Source organism: Anolis sagrei, chromosome 2, assembly GCF_037176765.1.
Source record: "Anolis sagrei isolate rAnoSag1 chromosome 2, rAnoSag1.mat, whole genome shotgun sequence".
NCBI classification, from domain to species: domain Eukaryota; kingdom Metazoa; phylum Chordata; class Lepidosauria; order Squamata; family Dactyloidae; genus Anolis; species Anolis sagrei.
In genome coordinates, this window is record NC_090022.1 from 268162155 (window position 1) to 268184577 (window position 22423).

Sequence of the window (22423 nt, forward strand, 5' to 3'; positions counted from 1 at the left end):
AATTGCTGTAATATGTAAGGTGAAAGCACCATAGCTGGGTCGGAGAAAAAAGGATTAGCTGAAAAAAGTACCTGTTCAGTTTCCTGAGCTTCCAATTTAGACCACCAGAGTTCAAAACTTGAATATAGTACTTCTCATTTTGTCTATGACATTGCTGAACATTTTTGAATTCAGACTGGATGTATAAAACTGAGTCAATTCTCATGTGTGCCCAGGTTATATAATAGTCTGTAATTCCTACTCTCTTGAGAGTGTGCATTATGGTCTGCAATTATCACATGTAATGATAGTTTAACGCTGCTATTGTGTGTAATTTTTGTGTTGATAGAGAGTAATTCTGATTCCATAGATGGCCCCTTAGCTCTTTGTTTATTTAGATTTGTTGATGAATTGGATAAAATTAAATCTTGCATTGTTGAAGGAGAATGCTCATAGTTGGGTTTATGACTGACAGCAGATAGGCTCTGATTAGAGAGGGGGCTATAAAATGTTGATTACTGAACAACAAAATATAATGAACCTTGCTAGTCCTTGTGCCAAACAATGAGTCAATGGTCTGTACTTTTAATGGAAACTTTTTAGTATTTATAAAATATTGGGAAAGGTAGTCCTATCCATTGAGGTTTTGATCGAATAGTAGACCATTAGCTGTGGGGTGAGGGGTGTTTGCTTAGGAAAATATTATGGAGAATACTAGTCTATACCCAGCATGTATGCCCAGGTATGCATTTTCTTCGTGGGTCTTTTTGTTCCTTCCTCCATTCCCCTCATTCATCTGCTCATTCCCTCCCTCCTTCCCTCCTTTCTGGTCTTCCTTCTTTCTTCCCTTTCTTCTCTTTCTCCCTTCCCTCCTTTCATACTCTTTCTCCTTTCCTTCCTCTTCCTTCTTTCCTTACCTTATTTTTATTTATTCCCTCCCTCCCCTATTCATATGTCACCTAGCAGCAGCCAATCCACTTGACTCCCTTTATTTCTTACTGACATGACAGTGGATCACTACACCTAGCAACAGTCAAAACTGTACCTTTGTACCTTTGCTTTCTCTCAGCTCTGTGCTCCAAAAGAGGAGGGGTTGTAAACTCAAACCCCTCAATTATTTTAAGGTGTATAATGATGGTTATGTGCTCCAAGCTTGTTCCAGATCTGTCAAGCCATGTAGGAGCCTTTGTGGTACAACAACCCTACATACATTGACTTTTCTTTGGCTTTGCCAGTTATAGAACCTCTATCAATCACTCAGTACTAGTGTACATAATAAAAATTTATATCAAGATGGACTCAAAGGATTTCATTACTTGAGAAAAAAATAAATATATCCTTGGGCAAAAAATAGAACTTAATGTGTGAACATGGTAGACAATGGAAAGGCCAATGGAAAGTAAAACAACATTTGACACATACAAAGAAACAGCAGCACAGTATTAAGATTTTTCCAGAAAGATTATTTTTTCTGACAAAGATTTATGGCAAATAAAGCAGTGTCATCTTGTAATACTTAGGAGTACCAACAAGAGTGATAAGACTCTCCAAATAAAAGAATCTTCTGGGATGATCCTTGCCTTTGACATGAGTGCAGGTGAAGAAAAATAGACTGTGATCTCCTCCTTTTCCAGGAGCATTTTTATGAGCCCCAATACTAATTTATAAGTTGGAAAGGTTATGGTTTGTGACATGGACACAGCTTTCCACCTGGTGTTCCAGTCAGTTTAGTGGTAGTTGGAGACAATTAAATTGTCTGAACGTTCAATTCAAAGATTATGGGAAAATATGTGAGTGGAGCAAAGGATGTCAGATGAAAATGGCTAATTATAATTATTTTCTTTTGTTGCCTTAGTGGTGTCTAAGGTTCTGTAATAACTACATCATACAATTCATAAAACAAAATGTCTCTTTCATTTTTACATATCCAGCTATTTGAGATTTATTGGATAGAGCTGCCCACAACCCAAGTTTGTAACTTTATGGGCATCTAATTAGGATTTAATTTCTGTTAATCACCTTGAGATTCTTACCAAGAAAATACAGATATGTTCAGGCTTCTTATTCCCTATATATCATTTGAGCCACAAGTGAAATTTCATAAATGGATCTGGGTCTACCTTTATTGACTACAGTAAGATTTTTTTTTCTGAATCTTGGTCTCTGTGCAATACGCATATATGTGCCTGCACCTGTGCAGAGTGGCTCATTGGAACTTACTGATTTGTTGGACTGGCAATTCCCCCCCCCCCCCCAGCCAAAAAAAATGCTCCAGGGAACTCTACCATTTTTGTACCCATTAGCTACAGTTCGTTCCTGGAAACCCATTGTAGACTGGCAGCTGATGGCTTCCAGTCCAGCACTGCTCCACAGATTATCATTTTGAGTGGCATTGTTCTCGACAGCTTAGATTATTGCTGGTTATGTTTAACAATATACACACTTAACATATTATAAAATGAATTAAGTTTAATTTGTATGTTGATAGACTGCAGTGTTCCTGCCTTGTTACACAAGATGAAGAAAAGTACTTCTAAAATACCATTAGCACACAGTTGTTTCTATCAAGCATGTCACACAGTGTACAAAAGTTGTGCCTGTTAAATCTTGTTATTCAATTTCTCTCATTCTTTTATACTTTTGTCATTCATTTTAGCTATTTGGGCCAATGCTTTCCCCAGTTTTGTATTTTTCTTTATTTAGGAATAATCCAAATCAAATACATTATTAAAAACAATCAACACCACATATAAAACCACTAAAGGGAAACACATCCAGGGAAACAGATGAAAAGTCAAAAAAATAATATGTCAGTGCTTGTTAGAACACAAATGTCTTAAGGAGATGACAAAGTCATAGCAAAGAGGTTCTGATTGTCTTTGTAGGGTAAAGAATACACTGCTGAATCTAGGCACAGAGAGGGTCTCTCAAAAGTGCCCATCAGATATGGATGGGATGTGCAAAAAAAAAAAAAATCAAAAAAATCTCTCCAGATGACTTGAGAGAATGAGTAAGATCATATGGATGGAAACATTCATTCTCTTCTTAGCTGTGGTAAGAAGGCTGCTGGTAATTCTAAATATGTTCTGGCACTAGAAACATTGCTCTACTGTCCACATAATTCCTCCCTTTGTTTCTGACATTGTCTGACATTCATAAGTTTGACTTGAAACCTTGGCATTTCTGTTAAGAAAGCTTTTGGTATCATTTTACTTAATTGTTATATGATTTTCATTGTTTTGTTTTGACTACAACTAGATGCACATTTTCAGGTCTGGAGCAGCTGTTGTGTATTAGCACAAAATATTTGGAGACCAGCGTTTTGGGAAAAACAAAGCAAAATTAGTTTTTATATTATGTAGGGGCCAACAGTTTATAATGTGGCCATCTCTTAAACATTTTAAATGCGTACTTGTCATTGCAAATATACCAAGCTTCATGTGTAATACGTTTGATAACATTTATAGTTTCATGAGTTTTTAATGAAATGTATAACTTGAAATATTTAATTCATTTTGCTCCCACCAGCCAAAAGGAATTTTGCCTGAATAAAATATTCAGGTTATGCTATTGTAAAATATAACTAAATGTTTAATGTGAGAGCAAAAATGCATCTTTTTTTTTTGTTTTTTGCTAGAACATGCAATATTTGTCTGTATAGGATTTTTTTAAATAACCACATATTAGGCTCTCCACTGATGAAATGTAATTCAAATGGAAATGCAAAATATGTGTGCCAAATCACAATAAAGGTGGGATTGGCCAAAGGTGAACATAATACAGGGCAGCCATTTGTGTTTTTGTTAGCCTTGCACATTCACAGTTGTGACATTCGTGTGTATCTGATTATTCAAAGGCTGTGAAGATAGCCAGTGCATATGGTTCTCAGGGCAGTTGGCAAGTTCTTTGAGTGGGTTGATGGCGAGAAGTGGAGGGGTGCTGCTGTGCCTCTCTTGAAGTTGTGAGGAGTGGCTTAGTGACAATTTCAGTTGCTGTCAACACCCCACTGAAATCTGCTGGTTCATAGTCTTTTGGTGTGGAGTAGTTGGAAACCGAAACCACCACTTCTTGCAGCTTCAGGGAAGGCAGCACCTCTCCAGCTGCTGGCAATACAAGGAAGTCTTATCCCACCCCTGAAGATATTTGAGCTTTTTCCACATTTGTGAGAGTTCTCTGCCCCAACCCCTGCAAATGTGGAGGGCTGACTGTAATGAGGAATGGTGATTACTATTATGATAGTACAGTATTCCCTCACTTATTGAGGGTGTTACATTCCAGAACCATTCACAATAAGTGAAAATACACGAAGTAGGAATGCCCACTACTCTCTCCTCCCCCCCCCCCCCCCCGTCTCACACACTCCGGATGTGGGCCACAGGAAGAGGTCACAAAGCAAAAGGCAGCGGCCAAGGCAGACTTGAAGGGGCCGCTGGCTCAGGCTGTCAACAAGTTGGGGGGGGGGGGTGGAAGCCCGCCGGTTGAGGGCCCGGCACGGGCCGAAGGAAGAGAAGGTCCAAGCCCTCTCATGAGGGCTGGGAGGGGTGAGAGGCCCCACTAGAGGCCTCAATGCGACCTAGGATCTGCAGGACCTACCAGGGCTGAGTGCCCTGGCTGAGCCACCATCGCCGCAAAAAAACAAAAAACAAAACAAAACAATGGAAAAACAGGTCAAAGGGCTGAAGCAAACCCTGTTGCCATTGCACTCATATCCCAGGTCGCTGCTGCACTGCTTCCTGCCACTGAGAATTTCCACTGCCAAAGACTCCTTCAGCTGAAGCAGGTACGATGCCTGCGCTAGCCCCAGAGCAGCCTTTTAAGGCTGCTACGTGGGAAAGGAAGCTGGCCCCCTGACTCATCCGGCCAAGTGGCGGGAAAACTTTCCCACCATGCAAGGGGCTTCTGGAAAGAAGAAGCCCCCTGAAGACTGCACGGCTGGCAGGAGGGCGCCCACCAGCACAACAGGACTTGCCTTTCCTCTTCCCCCTCCTCTTCCCCCTCCTTCGGAGGAAAGGAAGGAAAGGCCCTTCAAGGCTGGAGGAAGGGAGGACTGAGGAGGGAAAACTTTCCCAACATGGAGTCTGTAGGGGGCTTCTGGGAAGAAGCAGCCCCCTGCAGACTCCATGGCTGGCAGGAGGGAAAAACCCGTGAAACAGCAAGTCTGCGGTAAATGAACTGCGAAGCAGCAAGGGAATACTGTAATCTGTTTGAATTCTCCTGCATGAGAAGATCTGACATATTATCAACATTCTCTTCCTTTATTTTTCTCATATACAGGTGTGTTATCTCTATATTAGCTTTACTCTAATGCTTATTCCAACATTCATAGTCTCTAAGAGAAATGTGTTTTGTAACAGAGCCTTGGAGGCTGGTGCAGTCTCCCTTACAGATTTTTAAAATGGAGATTGGGTGGACATTGTTCAAGAGTGCTGGTCTATTTCTGGTTGGTGGCAGGTTGGGCTGCATGGCCTTGTACCTCTTCCAACTCTAAGGTTCTGTAATTCTGTATGTATTATTTCCACTCAATAAATGAATGGTTGGCTAAATGATGATAGGAATTTACCAGGCTATATCTGGAAGAAGTAGGAGGTGGAGACAAAAGGATAAAAAGAGTTGGTAAAACAACAAGAGAACTGGTTGTTAGTGTCAGGGTAGCATCTACCTTTCAGATCTTTCTTGAAATCTTTACTAGTTTCTTGAAAGCCCTTGGGAGGGGAGGTGGGCATAGCTTACTGAGCCTCCAATGTTTTCTAAAATCTGCAGTGGCTTCAATAAGGAAAGCTACTCCTTTCTCTCATATTTTTATTTCTGTATATTTTCCTTCATGAGGCGTGACTGGAACTATATTGGATTATTCAAACAAAATTAATGCTAAAAAGAACTTGATGGAGACCTAGTTAATACTGCCTAAGAATATTAATATTTTGATTGTTTGTCTAGGATTTAATTAAACTTATTTACTGTGTTATCTGTGCTTTTCAGGTAAAGAAGTGGACAACATTTGTTTGCCATTCACTTTAGCTCCTCATTGAGATGTGAAGGAATTTTAAAATTTGCTTTGGACTGAAAATGTCTGCAGACATAGAAAGAAAAGCACATTTGCATGACAGCTATCAAGGAGTGGAACCTCAAATAACTAATTTTGAAGAAATATAATAAATCCTGGTTATGGTGCAGTGCTGGAGTGGAGATAAAGCTGTAGCACATAGGTAGTCCACTTCTTCTAAATTATGGAAATTTTGTGGAAGACGTTGACCTGGCTTTTGTGCTTAATTATGGTTTTGTCAGAATTTCACAGTGACAACACGCTTTCATATAGTTCTCAAGGTAGGGATCTATCTTCTTAAGTTAATGTTTTTGACACTTAATTTAGTAAATCAGTTTTTCCTTAAGATTAATATTATTATATGTTGTGAAAAGCTGCAGGTGTATGACTTTGGTTGCTCTCTGAGGGAGTAGAACAAACATTTGTATGCCTTTATCAGAAGTTTAAAAGTCAGTATCTTAATTTGTTATTTCAGAACAAATAAATGATTGTTTAAGTAATTAAATAGCTGCTTAAGCAATTCAACTAATTTATGTACCCCAAAACATATTTGCAGATACATGGTCTTTGTGTGTTCATTAGAGATGTGAAATCTTTAGAATTTTGTCCAGGGTGCCATGTTCATTAAACAGATATGTTGAGTTTCTCTGTGTGCAGTTTTCCCTTATAAATTTGAACAGGAAAAAAAAAGATTTAGACACACTGAGAAACACCTGCATATCTCAGTTTCCTCCAGTGACATTTGTTTAGGCATCCTTTGTGTATATGGAGAGCGGTGTATGAATTGAATCTGCAATGTCCACAAGGATACTTGTAGACACTAATTCATGACAGTTGTAGTTATTTGTGCTCCCTTGAAATTAGTGGATTTCCAGATATTTGTAAATACCTTGAATACATAGAAATTATTTTTTCTCAGACAAATTATGCTTTTACTAAGTGAATGTGTAATCCCTTATATTTTTTCAGTGGCCAAATTTAGGATAACATCACATTAACATTTTTAGAGCCGCCGCAAACTAGCGTCTTGGGAGAGCAAACTGTGCCAGCACGACCGATGACGTCGAAGACTCCGCCTCTTTCTCCGCCTATTTCTCCGCGGCTGCGTGGTTTTCCCTTTGCTAGGGCAGCGATGCGAGCGTACTCTCGCTGTTGACAGAATTCAACAGCGAGAGTACACTCGCATCGCTGCCCTAGCAAAGGGAAAACCACACGGCTGCGGAGAAAGAGGCGGAGAAAGAGGCAGAGTCTTTGACGTCATCGGTCGTGCTGGCACAGTTTGCTCTCCCAAGACGCTAGTTTGCGGCGGCTCTAAGACCCGTCGCAAACTAGGTTCCTGCGGGAGAAAACCTTGCTAGCACGTCCCTGACGTCACGAGACTCCGCCTCTCGCCCCGCCCCTTTCTCCGTGCGAGAGTGGTTTTTCCTTTGCTAGGGCAGCATTGCCAGCGTACTCTCTCAGTTGGCAGAATTCAACTGAGAGAAAATGCGGGCAATGCTGCCCTAGCAAAGGAAAAACCACGCTGGCAAAGAGAAAGGGGTGGAGAAAGGGGCGGGGAGAGAGGCGCAGGCTCATGACGTCAGGGACATGCTAGCAAGGTTTTCTCCCGCAGGAACCTAGTTTGCGGCGGCTCTAAAGTGGGCTCTCCTTCTTTGCTATCGTGCTGCTCTCTCATGCAGAATTCTGGGAAATGTAGTTTAGGGAAGCCGAGGACCTCTCTAGCTGAGAATTCCAAAGGCCCCCAGAATTCTGAGGGAGGCAGAAGCAGGTGCCTCCACTTTAGAATGCTAATGTAATAGTGCCCTTAGCTGTTACAAATGGTACAGTGAAATAGACAACATTTTAGCCAATTTAAAATAGATGAGCAGAATTTGTAATAATCGCAGGCATATATTTAAGTTTTTAATGAATTTGATACATTATTGAGTAAAGGAATTTTCTTTTGTTAGATCAAAATGTGAAATAGTAAAATGTAGATAATGTTGTACTTCTTCTTGTGTTCTGTTATATTTTCTTCTCTTTTATGCCCATTTCTTGGACTGATTTACCATGTGTGGTTTCAAAGAGGAATTCCTGTCTTACCTTGAACACTACCAACTAACAGTCCCAATAAGGGTTGATCATAATGGAGCCTTCCTCAGCTTTACTGTGAAAAATACTAAATCTACCAGGAGAAAGAAGAGGAGTACTGAACATTATGACCAAGAACTGGCAGTTTCTAATTTATTTTTTAAACTTTCTGCCTATGGCAAGCACTTTCATTTAAACCTGACTCTCAACACAGATTTGGTATCCAAACACTTCACAGTAGAATACTGGGGGAAAGATGGACCTCAGTGGAAACATGATTTTTTAGACAACTGTCATTACACGGGATATTTACATGGCGAGCATGGTACAACTAAAGTAGCATTAAGCAACTGCAATGGTCTGGTAAGTGAAAGTTTTGCATTTTGGTATGTTGATGTTATGTTGGTTTAAATTTACAGAAAGAATCTGTGCTCTCATTAATTTCTATCAGTTACAAGTCTTATTGCTTATTTCTAGATATTTTGTTGCTCTGTTCTAATAATGTTATGATTGTGAGATGAAGAAAACTAAGCATACTTGCTTGGAATTAAGCCTTAATGATCTCAGTGAATATTGCTCATTCTCCTTGAAAGTGGACCATGTCTTGTATGCAAGCTTATTCTTAGGCAAAAACAGCAGGGGAAAATTGCACGGCTAGGAGTTGGACTGGATGACTCTTGTGGTCTCTTCCAACTTTATGATTCTATGACTATTTAGTATACTTTCCACCTGTTCTGATTTGGCAAGGGTAGTCTCTATTAATACAGTACTCTGCTGTTTCACATTCCAGCTGCTTTTTAAATGTCCAATTTTCTTTCATTTCCTATCACTTTCCCCCTTTGTCCTTACTTCCATTAGGGCAAAGTGACTTCAAACTTAGTTAACTTAGAACAGGAAGGGAGAAGAAAAGAGGTACAGAGCTTTCCCAGTTGACTCACAGCTATGCAAAACTGTAGGAGCTTCTCATAGCTTGTCTTTTTTTCTCATGAATAATTTTTGTCATCTTGACCACACTCTGATGTCATTTGGCCTCATGTGTTCCCCATTATCATCTGTGAAGTGTTGGAAGGTATGGCACAGCTATATGCACTCAACTAAATACATGGAAGTTGGAATTAAAACCAGAAGACATTTTAATGAATTGACAGTGCTACATATTGAGTGCAAAACCTTTTTCCAGGATCTCTTTGACCACTTTTTTTCCAGCTGCTACTGTACTTTTGTATTTTTGTTTCAAGAGCAAAGGAAATATTAATTATAATCCAGAGAAACCAGTTTTAAAATACAAATTTATGAATAACGTTTTAAAAGATCAATAACAAAGAGTATTTATTATTAAATAAGCTGCATTTAGTGTTAATCAGAAGTCAGAATTGCAATCAAGATTAAATTCCATTGAGTTAAATGAAATTTACAGACAGTTGAATTGGATACTCTTTAAATCCATGGGAATGGCCCTTTATTGTCTGCCATTAAAGGCATACATTGGTGGAAAACAATGGCTCCTGTAGCTTACATTTAGAAAATAGTACAGTGGATTGATGAGAAACCTACTAGTGAAGGCAAGGTATTTCTGAGATGAACCATGTTGATTTTAAAGTAGAGGAGGGAAAAAGTTCTAAACTTTGACCAATGACTACCAGAAAAAATACCAATGTGATGTTTTATTTTTTTAATGTCCCTTTCCGCAGTGTTATTTAATGCTTATGTACAGACCTATACACACACCCTTTCCATCCTTCCATAGAATTGCTGTGTAACAATAACTACAAGATTTATGCAGGTGGTTTATCCAATGTAATTCTGAGTTTTATGTTAGAAAGTGGCTCTGAACACAGATCTGTCCATATCTAAGTCCAATTAAATAACACAGATGTCCACAACATACTGCTTTCACATATCTGTTCTTAAAGACCATCACAAAGATTAAAATTAATTAAAATTTAGGAGAAAATCATAGGCCAAGGTATAATAGTGTATAATCTTTAGATGCATCACACCTTATTTAACTATTGTGGAGTCTTACAAGCAAAGTAATATTTTATTTCTTTGGCCTAATATACTATACTATACTGAGACAATATTATTGGGTCTCAGTTTTCCGAGTGTGTGAGGGGTAGGGTTGGGAAGGGTTGGGAAGTAATATTCCTCGACCACAGAATTAACACCATAATTGTTTATAGCTTTGGCATAGATAAAAATTACGGTAATAAAAATTAAACACCCAGGGAGAAAACAAAGACAGTGAGGACTGCTGCATTCTGGAGGATCAGAGGAGATTGGGGATAGCCACATTTAACACCAAAGAATCTGAAATGTTCCTCTTTCTGTTGATTTTTTTCCTTTTAGTCAAAATAACCTTTGTAATGGGAAGCAACAACAATAATAAAGAAAAAACATATAGCTATAATGCAGTAAAAATGGTACAAATTACCAGTCTGGATGATGCCTTCTTTATGTTTAGGCTATCGTATATACTTGCGCATAAGTTGACTTCATGTATAAATCAAGGACAGTTTTGGAACCCAAACTATGAATTTTGATATGTCTGTAGATAAGTTGAGGGTCATTCTGCAGAAATGTTCTGGCTAGATTTTTTTTTTTTTGCAAATGTGTTGGAAAACAAGGCCGAACAGGGCATAGGGGTACAGCCTGTGTTGGACGGGGTTACACTCCCTCTGAAGATGCATTCGTGGCTTGGGAGTTCTCCTAGATTTATCACTGAACCTGAAACCCCATGTTTCGGCAGTGGCCAGCGGAGCATTCGCACAATTAAAACTTGTTTACCAGTTGCGCCCTTACCTCGGGAAGTCAGACTTGACTATGGTAGTCCATGCTTTGGTTACATCTCGAATAGATTACTGCAACGTGCTCTACATGGGGTTGCCTTTGAAGACTTCAAATGGTCCAAAAGGTGGCAGCCAGATTGCTCACCCTCCAGTACAACCCCCATGTTAGGTCAGCTCCACTGGCTGCCAGTCTGCTACTGAGCATAATTCAAAGTGCTAGCGTTAGCATATAAAGCCCTAAACCAGTGGTTCTCAACCTATGGGTCCCCAGATGTTTTGGCTTTCAACTCCCGAAAACCCTAACAGCTGGTAAACCGGCTGAGATTTCTGGGAGTTGTAGGCCAAAACACCTGGGGACCCACAGGTTGAGAACCACTGTCTGAACGTATCTCCCTCTATGAACCATCTTGGAGTTCAAGATTGTCGGGGAGGCCCTGCTCTTGGTCCTGCCTCTTTTGCAGGCACGATTGGAATTCTCTCCCCAGGGATATTTTGATCAGCCCCTTCCGTCTTGATCTTTCATAAGCGTGTATAAACATGGCTTTTTGACCAAGCCTTTGGAGAACTTGTGCAATAAATAGATATAGAATAATATGCAGTGACCATAGGTATAGCTGGATTACATGATTAATTGTGATGGTATTGTTTAAAAGGTTTTGATTGTTTTAATGTATTTTATTATTCTGTTTTAAATGTTTATTTTAATTGCACATTGTTTTAAGACATCAAATAGTTGCTAATGTGTAAAGCAGCCTTGAGTCCCCCTCAGGGGTTGAGAAAGGCGGGGTAGAAATGTTGTAACTAAAATAAATAACATTCAGTATTCTGCCCTCCTTTACTCTTTTATCATGTTTGTTGAATGCCCATGTTATTCTTATGAATTTTTGAGATATTCAGGACACTTTCTGCCACTATTTCCTTCTTTCTGGAAGGAAAGATTAAATATGTTCCATAACACTGTAGGGATATATTTTTCTAATTGTCACTAAAGTGAATACGAAAAGAGCTACTTTAAATGAAGAAGGGGAATTATGTGGTATCTAGGAAACCTTAATTTTTGAGGGGACTCTCACACATACACCAGTAATGTACCTTAATAAAAATAATAACCATTGGGTATACATATTGACCTCCATCATGCTCCTTCCATGCAGGTGTTAGCCATCAGTTGGCCTGGGTGAAAATTCAGCTAATATAAAGATTTCCTAAGCTAGTTAAGGATTGAGGATGAAGTCAAAATCTCCAGCATTTTATCCTGTTTTATTAACTTGTTCATCATGTTCACACATATATGTCAGATATTTAAATTATTTTGTGGCCTAAATAGGCTTCCTGTGTGAGACTAGACACATTTGCATTCTTATTTCATTAGATAGTGTTGGTGGAAGGAAGGGACAACTCTACCTGCCATGAAGGCAGGAGAACATTCTTTGGAACACAAATTGGCAATGCTAGTCATGGATTCCTTCATCCTTGCAAACAGTAGGATGTTAAGCATCCAAGGTGTGGGTGGGAGAAGAAGTCATGTATTCTGAAGCTATGTTCACTGTCATTTTGTGAGAGTACAAAAAAGTTATTTATCTTTAGAATTTATTTACAGCACTTCTGTTCGCACTCCTGCTACTATAGTTACTTTCAACAGCAAACAATGAGTGTGAGGGGTAGGGTGGGGAAACTTAAGTGCTGAGATGTTATTTTACCTTACATAGGAAAAGGGAAGAACTGTCCATGTGAGGAGACAAATATTTAACAGCTTTTAGATGAAATGAAAGAGGCTAATGTTTCACTAAAAGATGACCTAGCTAAGTCATCATTCTCTCTCTAACCCTCCTTAAACGCATGGACAGGATTCTGTAATGTGGAAGTCAGAAATACTTTATCTCAAGAACAGTTCAGCTGACCAATTTTGGGAATCAGTTTTTTTGTTCCATGTTTTTTAACTTCACATAAAGGCACATCAGGAAGTTTTCAGAGAATTATTAAGAAAGAGAACTTACCACCTGTTTGCTAGTATATGTAATGTTTGAAGCAATTCGTAAAAACCAGTGGTTAAAAAAGAATGCCCTTTTTGTTTTGAGGAGCAAAAAGAAGAAAAGAAGCATTGTCTATTGTTTAGAGAATTCTATGTATTTTAAAACTTCATTGTTTTAATCTTAGAATATATACTTAAGGCAGTCTTAGACTATATACAGTGTTCGAAAGTAAGTTTCAGTCTGTTTAGTGGGACTTACCTCATATAAACATACAGTACTTAGGATTATAAGGCTAGATCTTATTTTCCTCTGTGGACCTAAATCTATGTTTGTGACTTGGATGTCATACCATAATAAGAGGATTTGAATGGTGGGCATGCAAGAAGCAATGATTATGCTTTCTCTGTGTTTATGGTGGGGAAAGACACTGTATAACCAAATAGTAGTTTGTCAGTCATGTAACAGACAATAAGGAGAGGACATAGGAAATGTCATTATCTGTTGCTCAGAATATTTTCGATTATAGCATCAATTACTAATTTATAGCTGGGGTTCTCTTGTGAGCTATCTTTGTTAATGCTAGTGTAACTCTAGGTAAATTAATCTGTTTTTTAAACAGATGATTGCCAGTTGTCTGAATATGCTATAATCTTGGAAGCATATGTAGTATTTGCACTAACAGCATATCATAGTGAATTGCATTTAAAGGCATGGAGGACAATATTAAAATCTGGTAGTACTTACCCAATGAAATCAGCATATTTTGAAACAGCTTGAGACCTAGTAAGACTAAAGCTATAATCCTTTGAAGTAAATTGTGATAAAATTAATGGATTTTACAGGTATGATGTTAGAATTGCATTTTGACCAGCTATACTTCAGACCTGTTGTTAATCATCTTTGATATGAAAACAAGTCAATTACTTTAAAAATTAAATTCAGACAACGTAGTGGGATAATTCAATGCTAGCTGTGATTATCAAGGGCCATTCATTTCACTGGTTTTTTCTAGGTAGGTCTAACAATAAATTAGACCAAGCTTATTTTTGATTTAATCAAGCAAAAGAGTAGACACCGTAAGTATTACTGCTAATATGTCTATTTCTTATAATACTTTGTACTTCTTTACCATCACTTCAGACTCTTTTTAATGATCATCGTCACTCCGCCTTTCCCCCAAAAAAGGGACTCAAGGAAGTTTACAAAACATTGATATCAATACTGAGTGATCCCAGTTAGGTATATGTTATTTAAAAACAATTTAAAAATCCATAAAATTGAAACCATTTAAAATTAATTGAAAAGTGTTTAAAAACAAACAAAAACCGCTAAAAACAGCACATTGTCAAAATCCCATTACAGTCAATTCCCAAAAGCCTGTATATGGAAGTTTTGATTTGTTGTCAGAATAGGAAGAAGAGCAGGCACTGAGAATGCCTTCTCAAAGATTTCAGACCCTGAGAACGATCATACAAATAAATATCTTTCAAATAACCTGAACCTGGGCAATATAGTATAGGGCTTTAAGGGTTATAAATAGTGTTTCCAATTGGAATGTTGCAACAAGAGTTGTATCCGACCCCAGTTAATCTGGCTGCAGCTCTTTGGACTGAAGACTTTTTTCAAAGGCAGTCTCATATTGAGTTATTGCAATAATATAGAATTGTATTTCAAAATGATGGACCAGATTTCAAAGCAGTATATTTTATGATGGCATCATGTTAACAATTGTATAGTTATAAACAGTTTAATGAGTTATCAAGTTAATAAGTTTTGCTAACCATTCTGAGCAAGAAAGAAATCTAAAAATGGCAAATATTTTAATAGGTCTTATATTGTGGGGTTGCCCTCTTGACCGAGATCAGGGGCTCTTTGGACTCTAGGAGAGGCATCTAGCGCAGTGGTTCTCAACCTGGGGTCCCCAGATGTTTTTGGCCTTCAACTCCCAGAAATACTAACAGCTGGTAAACTGGCTGGGATTTCTGGGAGTTGTAGGCCAAAAACATCTGGGGATCCCAGGTTGAGAACCACTGATCTAGTGGCAGTAATTCATTGAGATGAAACGTTTTTCTTGGAAGTGTCTTTGTTGTTGTTATTCATTCGTTCAGTCGCTTCCGATTCTTCGTGATGTCATGGACCAGCCCACGCCAGAGCTCCCTGTCGGTCGTCACCACCTCCAGCTCCTTCAAGGTCTAGCCAGTCACTTCAAGGATACCATCCATCCATCTTGCCCTTGGTTGGCCCCTCTTCCCTTCCCTTCCATTTTCCCCAGCATAATTGTCTTCTCTAAGCTTTCTTGTCTTCTCATGATGTGTCCAAAATCCTTCATCTTTGCCTCTAATATTTTTCCCTCCAGTGAGCAGTTGGGCTTTATTTTCTGAAGTATGGACTGGTTGGATCTTCTTGCGGTCCAAGACACTCTCATAACTTTCCTCTGACACCACAGTTCAAAAGCATCTATCTTCCTTCGCTCAGCTTTCTCTGTGGTCCAGCTCTCACATCCGTAGGTTACTATGGGAAATACCATTGCTTTAACTATGCGGATCTTCGTTGCCAGTGTGATGTCTCTACTTTTCACTGTTTATCGAGATTGGTCATTGCTCTCCTCCCAAGAAGTAAGCGTCTTCTGATTTCCTGTCTGCATCTTCAGTAATCTTTGCACCTAGAAATACAAAGTCTGTCACTGCCTCCACGCTTTCTCCCTCTATTTGCCAGTTATCAATTAGTTTGGTTGCCATAAACTTGTTATTTTTTTATGTTTAACTGCAACCCAGCTTTTGCACTTTTTTCTCTCACCTTGATTAGAAGGCTCCTCGGCTCATCCTCACTTTCATCCATCAAAGTGGTATCATCTGCATACCTAAGGTTGTTAATATTTCTTCCAGCAATTTTAACCCCAGCCTTGCATTCCTCAAGCCCCGCACATCGCATGATATGTTCTGCATACAAGTTGAATAGGTTGGGTGAGAGGATACAACCCTGCCACATGCCTTTCCCAATCTTGAACCAGTTTGTTGTTCCATGGTCATTTCTTACTGTTGCTACTTGGTCCTTATACAGATTCCTCATGAGAGAGACAAGGTGATTTAGTATGTCCATACCACCAAGAACTTGCCACAATTTATTATGATCCACACAGTCAAAGGCTTTAGAATAGTCAATAAAACAAAAATAGATGTTTTTCTGAAACTCCCTGCCTTTCTCCATTATCCAGCAGATATTGGCAATTTGGTCTCTTGTTCCTCTGCCTTTTCGAAACCCAGCTTGTACATCTGGCAACTCGCTCCATGTATTACTAGAGTCTTCCTTGCAGGATCTTGAGCATTACCTTACTAGCATGAAAAATAAGTGCCACTGTACGAAAGTTTGAGCAGTCTTTAGTATTTCCCTTTTTTAGTATGGGGATATAAGTTGATTTTTTCCAGTCTGATGGCCATTCTTGTGTTTTCCATATTTGCTGGCATATGGCATGCATCACCTTGACAGCATCATCTTTCAAGATTTTAAACAGTTCAGCTGGGATCCCGTCGTCTCCTTCTGCCTTGTTGTTAGCAATGCTTCTTAAGGCCCATTCAACCTCACTCCTTAGGATATCTAGTTCTAATTCACTTACCACACTGTCAGAACTATCCTCAGTATTATTATCCTTCCTATACAGATCTTCTGTATAGTCTTACCACCTTCTCTTGATCTCTTCAGCTTCTGTTAGGTCCTTGCCATCTTTGTTTCTTATCATGCCAATTTTTGCCTGAAATTTACCTCCAATGTTTCTAATTTTCTTGAAGAGATCTCTTGTCTGTCCTATTTTGTTGTCTTCTTCCATGCATTGCCTGTTTAAAAATAGTTCCTTATCTCTTCTGGCTAACCTCTGGAATTGTGCATTTAACTGGTCATATCTCCCCTTATCACTGTTTTCTTTTGCTTTCTTCCTTTCTTGGAAGTGTCTAGGAGTTGCAATTTTCATATGTTACAATCTTTTCATGTAATGTCTAAAACCCAAAATTACTTATTTTCCAAACTCAAAACTAGATTCTCACCTACTACATTTTTGCTTCTATTGAAAATCGCCCCCAAGGCCACTGTGGTAAAATTATTAATTTCTCAAAACAACAGGCAGCTTTCTTCTTTTCAAATTCAAAATCCTGTCTCCATCACCTCAAAACACTTTTTGTCAGCTTCAAACCCTGCCAGCTGCAGGTTCAAATTCCTGTCTGAATTTCCTCAGAGGCAAGCCTGGCCTTTTAAGACACCCCCCCCCCTTCATAAACCTGGGCCATGGCTGGCTTCCTTGCAACCAGGTCTACCTAGTCCCTCCTTCACACTGGCCTGCTTCAGAAGTCAATTGCTCTATTGAGGCTTCAAGAGTTCTTGATTAAGAGCAGTGAGGTCAAGCACTTTTTGTTCAAAATACCCACCCATTTCTGAATGCAGTGAAACAACTATACAGTATGTTTGCTCAGAAGGTAATACGATAGCTGACTCACTGGGGTTTTCAATCTCTCTGGCAACATGCCTAGTTGGTGATCTGTCTCCCTCAGTGTTTAATAACCTGTGTGCCCTCTCAGACTAGACCTTTTCCACACAGTTAACTTGCTCAGAACTCAGTGTTGTGTTTTTCTTGCTTGTGCTGGGGCAGTTATACTATATGTGTCCCACAGACCACATTGATAACACTACTTGGTGTTCAGGGTTGTGAGCTAGCCTTAGAACCATCCTCCTTTATGCCATTGGTGTTTCCCCTCAGACACTTTGGTATTAGGAGACTGCTAGGTGTTAGTAACTCTGGGAGTCAAAATGGCAGTTAACCCAAGTTCTTTCAGTTTCAGGTTATAGGAGTCACTCTCATGAGCACTGTCTTGTTCTCTTTCTTTGTTCCTGTCCTCTTAATTCCTTTTCACACTGAAGGTCCTTTTCTCCTAATCCCTTTACTTCTCCACTCTCAAAATGCACGATTCTTCCTCAAGTTGGAGGGTTTTTTTTTTCTTAGATCTTTCTCTCCCTTCCCCTTAACTCTTCTTATTTTTTTGGTCAATATTTCTAGTTCTTTTTCTCACTTTCCTCCTCCTTGACTGTAGCCTACTAATATTTGAAGCAATATTTGAAGTGGGGCATGGTGCTTCTCATATAATGCTGACATCCTCTGGATTGCTCAATTCCCAACTGCTTACAAGCCCTGATTCATCATTATGCTGTAGATATTAAACAGTGAAAGCTGTCAGTTATATGTTATGCAGAGGACATGGGACTGACTATACTTATTACATATTGTTTTCAGAAGTAATATCTTGGAATAAGGAAGCAAGTTTATCAGGGTAATGACTCAAGGTCCTCTTCCTGTTTCCATGTCATTAGTCCATAATTGTGAGTCCTTCAGTTTTTGTTCTGTCATATCTTAACTGAAAAGCCCTTTCAACGAATTGTTGATATATTCCTTTGGTTTTTGAAGATAGGTGTCCTCTTAACTATAGAAACCTTTACTATTCCCAGAGAAACCCCATAGATTTAAATAGTGTATCTTATCTCTAGAGAGCTTAATTGTCTCCTTGGAAAGCATTAATGATTGGGTTGTGATCAACACTGTGGATGCGAAGTTTTGTCTCAGTGAACATAGCATATTTATTTTTATTATTTATTTCGGTTTCTTCTACCCTGCCCTTCTCACCCCAAAGGGGACTCAGGGCGGCTTACAAAGGCACAATTCAATGCCAGCATCACATAACAGTAGTAAAACAAAATAACATCAATTAAACAGTTAAACAGTTGAACAGTTAAACAACAATTCCTACATTACAACCCTAAAACCAATAAAACCTGCATACTTGTGCAGGTTGCTAATAGGCAATATGGTAGTGGAGTTTAAATCAAGATTAGTAATCATTTATATTTTCAGGAACAAACTATACATGTTCAGATTGCATAGTTGATAAAAGTATCTTGCATCAATGGTCTTTTCATGTGGGAGATAACCAAGCATTCATGTTTTTACTTTAGCAGACAACACAGAAAGTTGTATTTGTAGCAACCCCGTTTAATGAACAAACACTTTCTTGTCGAAGGCTTTCATGGCCGGAATCACTCAGTTCTTGTGGGTTTTTTCGGGCTATATGGCCATGTTCTAGAGGCATTTCTCCTGACGTTTCGCCTGCATCTATGGCAAGCATCTTCAGAGGTCTATGGCAAGCATCTTCAGACCTCTGAAGATGCTTGCCATAGATGCAGGCGAAACGTCAGGAGAAATGCCTCTAGAACATGGCCATATAGCCCGAAAAAACCCACAAGAACTGAGAAATACTTTCTTACTTCACCCTAACCCCTCACTCGCTTTTCCACAGATTTTGAGGGAGCTGAAAAAGAAACAGGGTACAGGTTTAAACTTTCATATTGGTCCAGATGAAAGATTATTCTTTTATTGTAGGTTCACCATGCCTCACTCCAAAACATTTTGTCTGCAGTTGTAACCTTTGTGTGCTTTTTCTGCTTCCTGTTTAATGGGGTGGGGGGGGGGGGAGAGGAATCTGCTATGGGGGAAAAGATGAAATAAGGGCACAATGATTGTTGATTTGTTTTTCTTTGTTTGGAAGCATCCTACATTTTATTCCTCAGATTGGTTTAGACTCTTTGCATCTTTGGCCATGGGTCTTTCTCCTGTTCTAACTGACAATGCTAATACAAGTTTGCTCAGTAAAAAAAAGACAATGAATTCCACTAGGGAAGCTTACATATTTGAATGCTGTCGTGTTCTGAATTTCATTCTAGACTATGTAGTTCACCTCAAGGAATGTAGCAGTGGGACTGTTTCCGCTTTTATAAAGCTATAAATATTCGCCATTATTGAGAGATAAATCTTGTTAATTGAGATGTCTTCCATGTTTGAATGATATTTTAATCTGAGATCATCAGAGCTTATAATTTATTTTATTTGTTTTTATGAGTAATTTAAATACCATGAATAAATTTGATTGACCTCAACTTATATGAAGATAGTTTAGGGTTAAGTTTCAGCCTCTGATGCAAACAGAAACTTCCATGTTTAAGTTGAGGAGAGGTTTGGGGGCCAAAATATTCCTTTGGGTTTTGAAGATGGGTGTCCTTTTAATAAAACAAAATAAAACTTCTCAGAACTCATTTTGTGTAGGTAATGGAAGTAATACATGCAGGAAAATGTGGACTGACCTTGAAGGAGCTGGGGGGATGACAGCCGACAGGGAGCTCTGGCGTGGGCTGGTCCATGAGGTCACGAAGAGTCGGAGATGACTGAACGAATGAACAACAACAATAACTTCAAAATACAGTTTTTTGACTGAGGCCAGAAATGGCATCACAACAGAGAAAGTGTGGGGCATGGTGCTTCTTTTAGGTTTTCCCAGGACAAACAAGTGTTGGCAGGGAGATGTAGAAAAAAAAGGGAAAGTAGGCTGGGAAACCATGGGGAGAAAGAGGACAGAAGAGAGAGAGAGAGAGAGAGAGAGATGGGTGGGTGTCAGGTTTTTCAATGGGAAGAATTAGATAATATGTTCTTCTTATTGCTTCTGAAATGGTATGCACTGGTTCAGGAGGGTGGGAGCTTGACAAAGTGGAGCTCCTTGCTTTCTCTGTCATTTTCCACCTAGGCTAGAAGTGATACTGCAGAAAGTGTGAGAACTGAATTCATCCCAAGAACATCAAAAAGAAGCACCACTTGACCTCTTCCATTCTTCCCACCCTGGAGTGAAAGCACCAAAGAGCTCAAAAACTATGGGGAGAATGGAGAGGATCAGGGATTTTTTAGGGTCTTCCAATATCTTGTTTCCTTGCCCTTGTATAGAAGTGCCAAAGAACTGCTTCTGCATCAGGAATAGTGAAAGAGACAGACTTTTTTCCAGGTTATCCCAACACCTCTAATCTCTCTACCCTGACAGGGAAGCATCATAAAATAGAGGGAATTGGAGCAGTTGTTTAGGTTCTCACAGAACTACAACTTGTTTATCCCTGGAGAGCCTAAAATATGAATTGACCCCCCTCTACTCTCTGTTGTGGCAAGGAAACACCAAAGACCTGCCACCTCTGCCATTTTTCTGCCCACACCAGAAGTGATGGTCAGAGTTGAAGGGGTTGATACTCCCCTGACTACATTGACCCACAGATAATTTGACATAAGTTTTTGAGCTGGATTTTTTTCAGTTTTTTGACCTAGACATGAGTATGTATGTATGGTTTCTGTTTTTATAATTCTAAATAATTTTACTGATTTTTAATCTTATTGCCACCGCTGTACAAAACTCATAGTAAAAACCATATCCTGAGTGTGGTCTGGGTGTTTGACAAATAAAAACTGAATTTTACTTATTTTTCCTCTTTTTCTCCAAAGAAAAGATTATCCCCACACTGTTTATTTCTTTTTAGTAGGTGTGATAGCTAAGAGTTTGTATGTTAATGTTACACATGGATTTTGTACATAAACTAAAAACAAAAAGTTCTTTCTTTGATTGTGTTGATTTTGCTTACATTAGTTATATCAATTTAACTTAAATAGGGGTTATAGTATATATTATATATAGTATACCTGAATTCAACCACTTATTAATTCTTACAGTAAATTAAATATCGTGGACAAAAGCAACTCTCCTTTTTTTTCACTGGCTAACTGTTAAATGTGTTCTTTCTTCTATCTCTTAAGCATGGTGTTATTGCTACAGAAGATGAAGAGTATTTTATTGAGCCTCTAAGAAATGTAACTGAAAATTCCAATAACTTTAGTTATGAAAGCGGCCATCCTCATGTTATATACAAAAAGTCTGCTATTTACCACCAGCTTTTCTATGATCATATCCTTTGTGGTGTCTCAGGTAAAAGAAATTAGAACTGTAGTCACAGTTTCATTCTTTTATTATGACAAAATACATAAGCTATTTTTATTTTAATTCAAGGGAAAATGTATCTTCCCTTGAACCATTTGCCTTCTGCATTAGGCAAATAATCTATTATCCTGTTGCTATCACATTTGTTTCTGTGCTGTACATGCAGGGTGGAGTTTTGCCTTCTGTATATTCACCATGAAAATATTGACCTGGTGACAGAGGTGTTGCGGGAGCCATGCTATATGTACCAGCATTGTATCCCGAGTACTAGCATACCAACTTAGAAACACATGATTTCAGAAGTCAAGCAGCATCAGTTCTGATTAGTACTTGGATAGAACTAGGAAGAAATCTTACCTGGAAAACCCTAGAAAACTCATGCCAATCAGGATTGACAGTACAGAGCTTGCTGGACTTGTGGTTTAACTCAGTATAAGACATTTTCCTTTGTTAGCAGCGTACTGGGTTAATAATTCTGGATTTTCAAAAAGCAAAGCTCCTTTCTGCACATCTAGCATAGAAAGCATTCAAGATGGTGATGGAGACATGCACTTTACCAATCCAATATACATCTTTATTTTTCATTAAAGAAAACATGTGTTCTACAGGATTAAAGCTGTTTTTTGCATTATAAAATACTTAAGCCGCAGATTTTATTTAATTCTAACAAATACATCAGTCATTTGTAAATACTCTGAAAGAAAGGACCTACTTATTTTGGTGAAAGTTATT

General features: G+C 38.7%; 1 protein-coding gene across 2 annotated transcripts in view; it reads left to right on the plus strand.

Annotated features, from left to right (window-relative positions):
* Positions 1-22423, plus strand: part of ADAMTS6 (ADAM metallopeptidase with thrombospondin type 1 motif 6) — a 134896-nt gene that overhangs the window by 12361 nt on the left and 100112 nt on the right. For both annotated transcript variants that reach the window (XM_060761554.2, XM_060761555.2), the window contains exons 2-4: positions 5959-6303; positions 8088-8455; positions 21511-21679. In XM_060761554.2, coding sequence (XP_060617537.1) covers positions 6207-6303; positions 8088-8455; positions 21511-21679 — 634 coding nt within the window. In that variant the 5' untranslated portion in view covers positions 5959-6206. The remainder of the gene's footprint in view (positions 1-5958; positions 6304-8087; positions 8456-21510; positions 21680-22423) is intronic.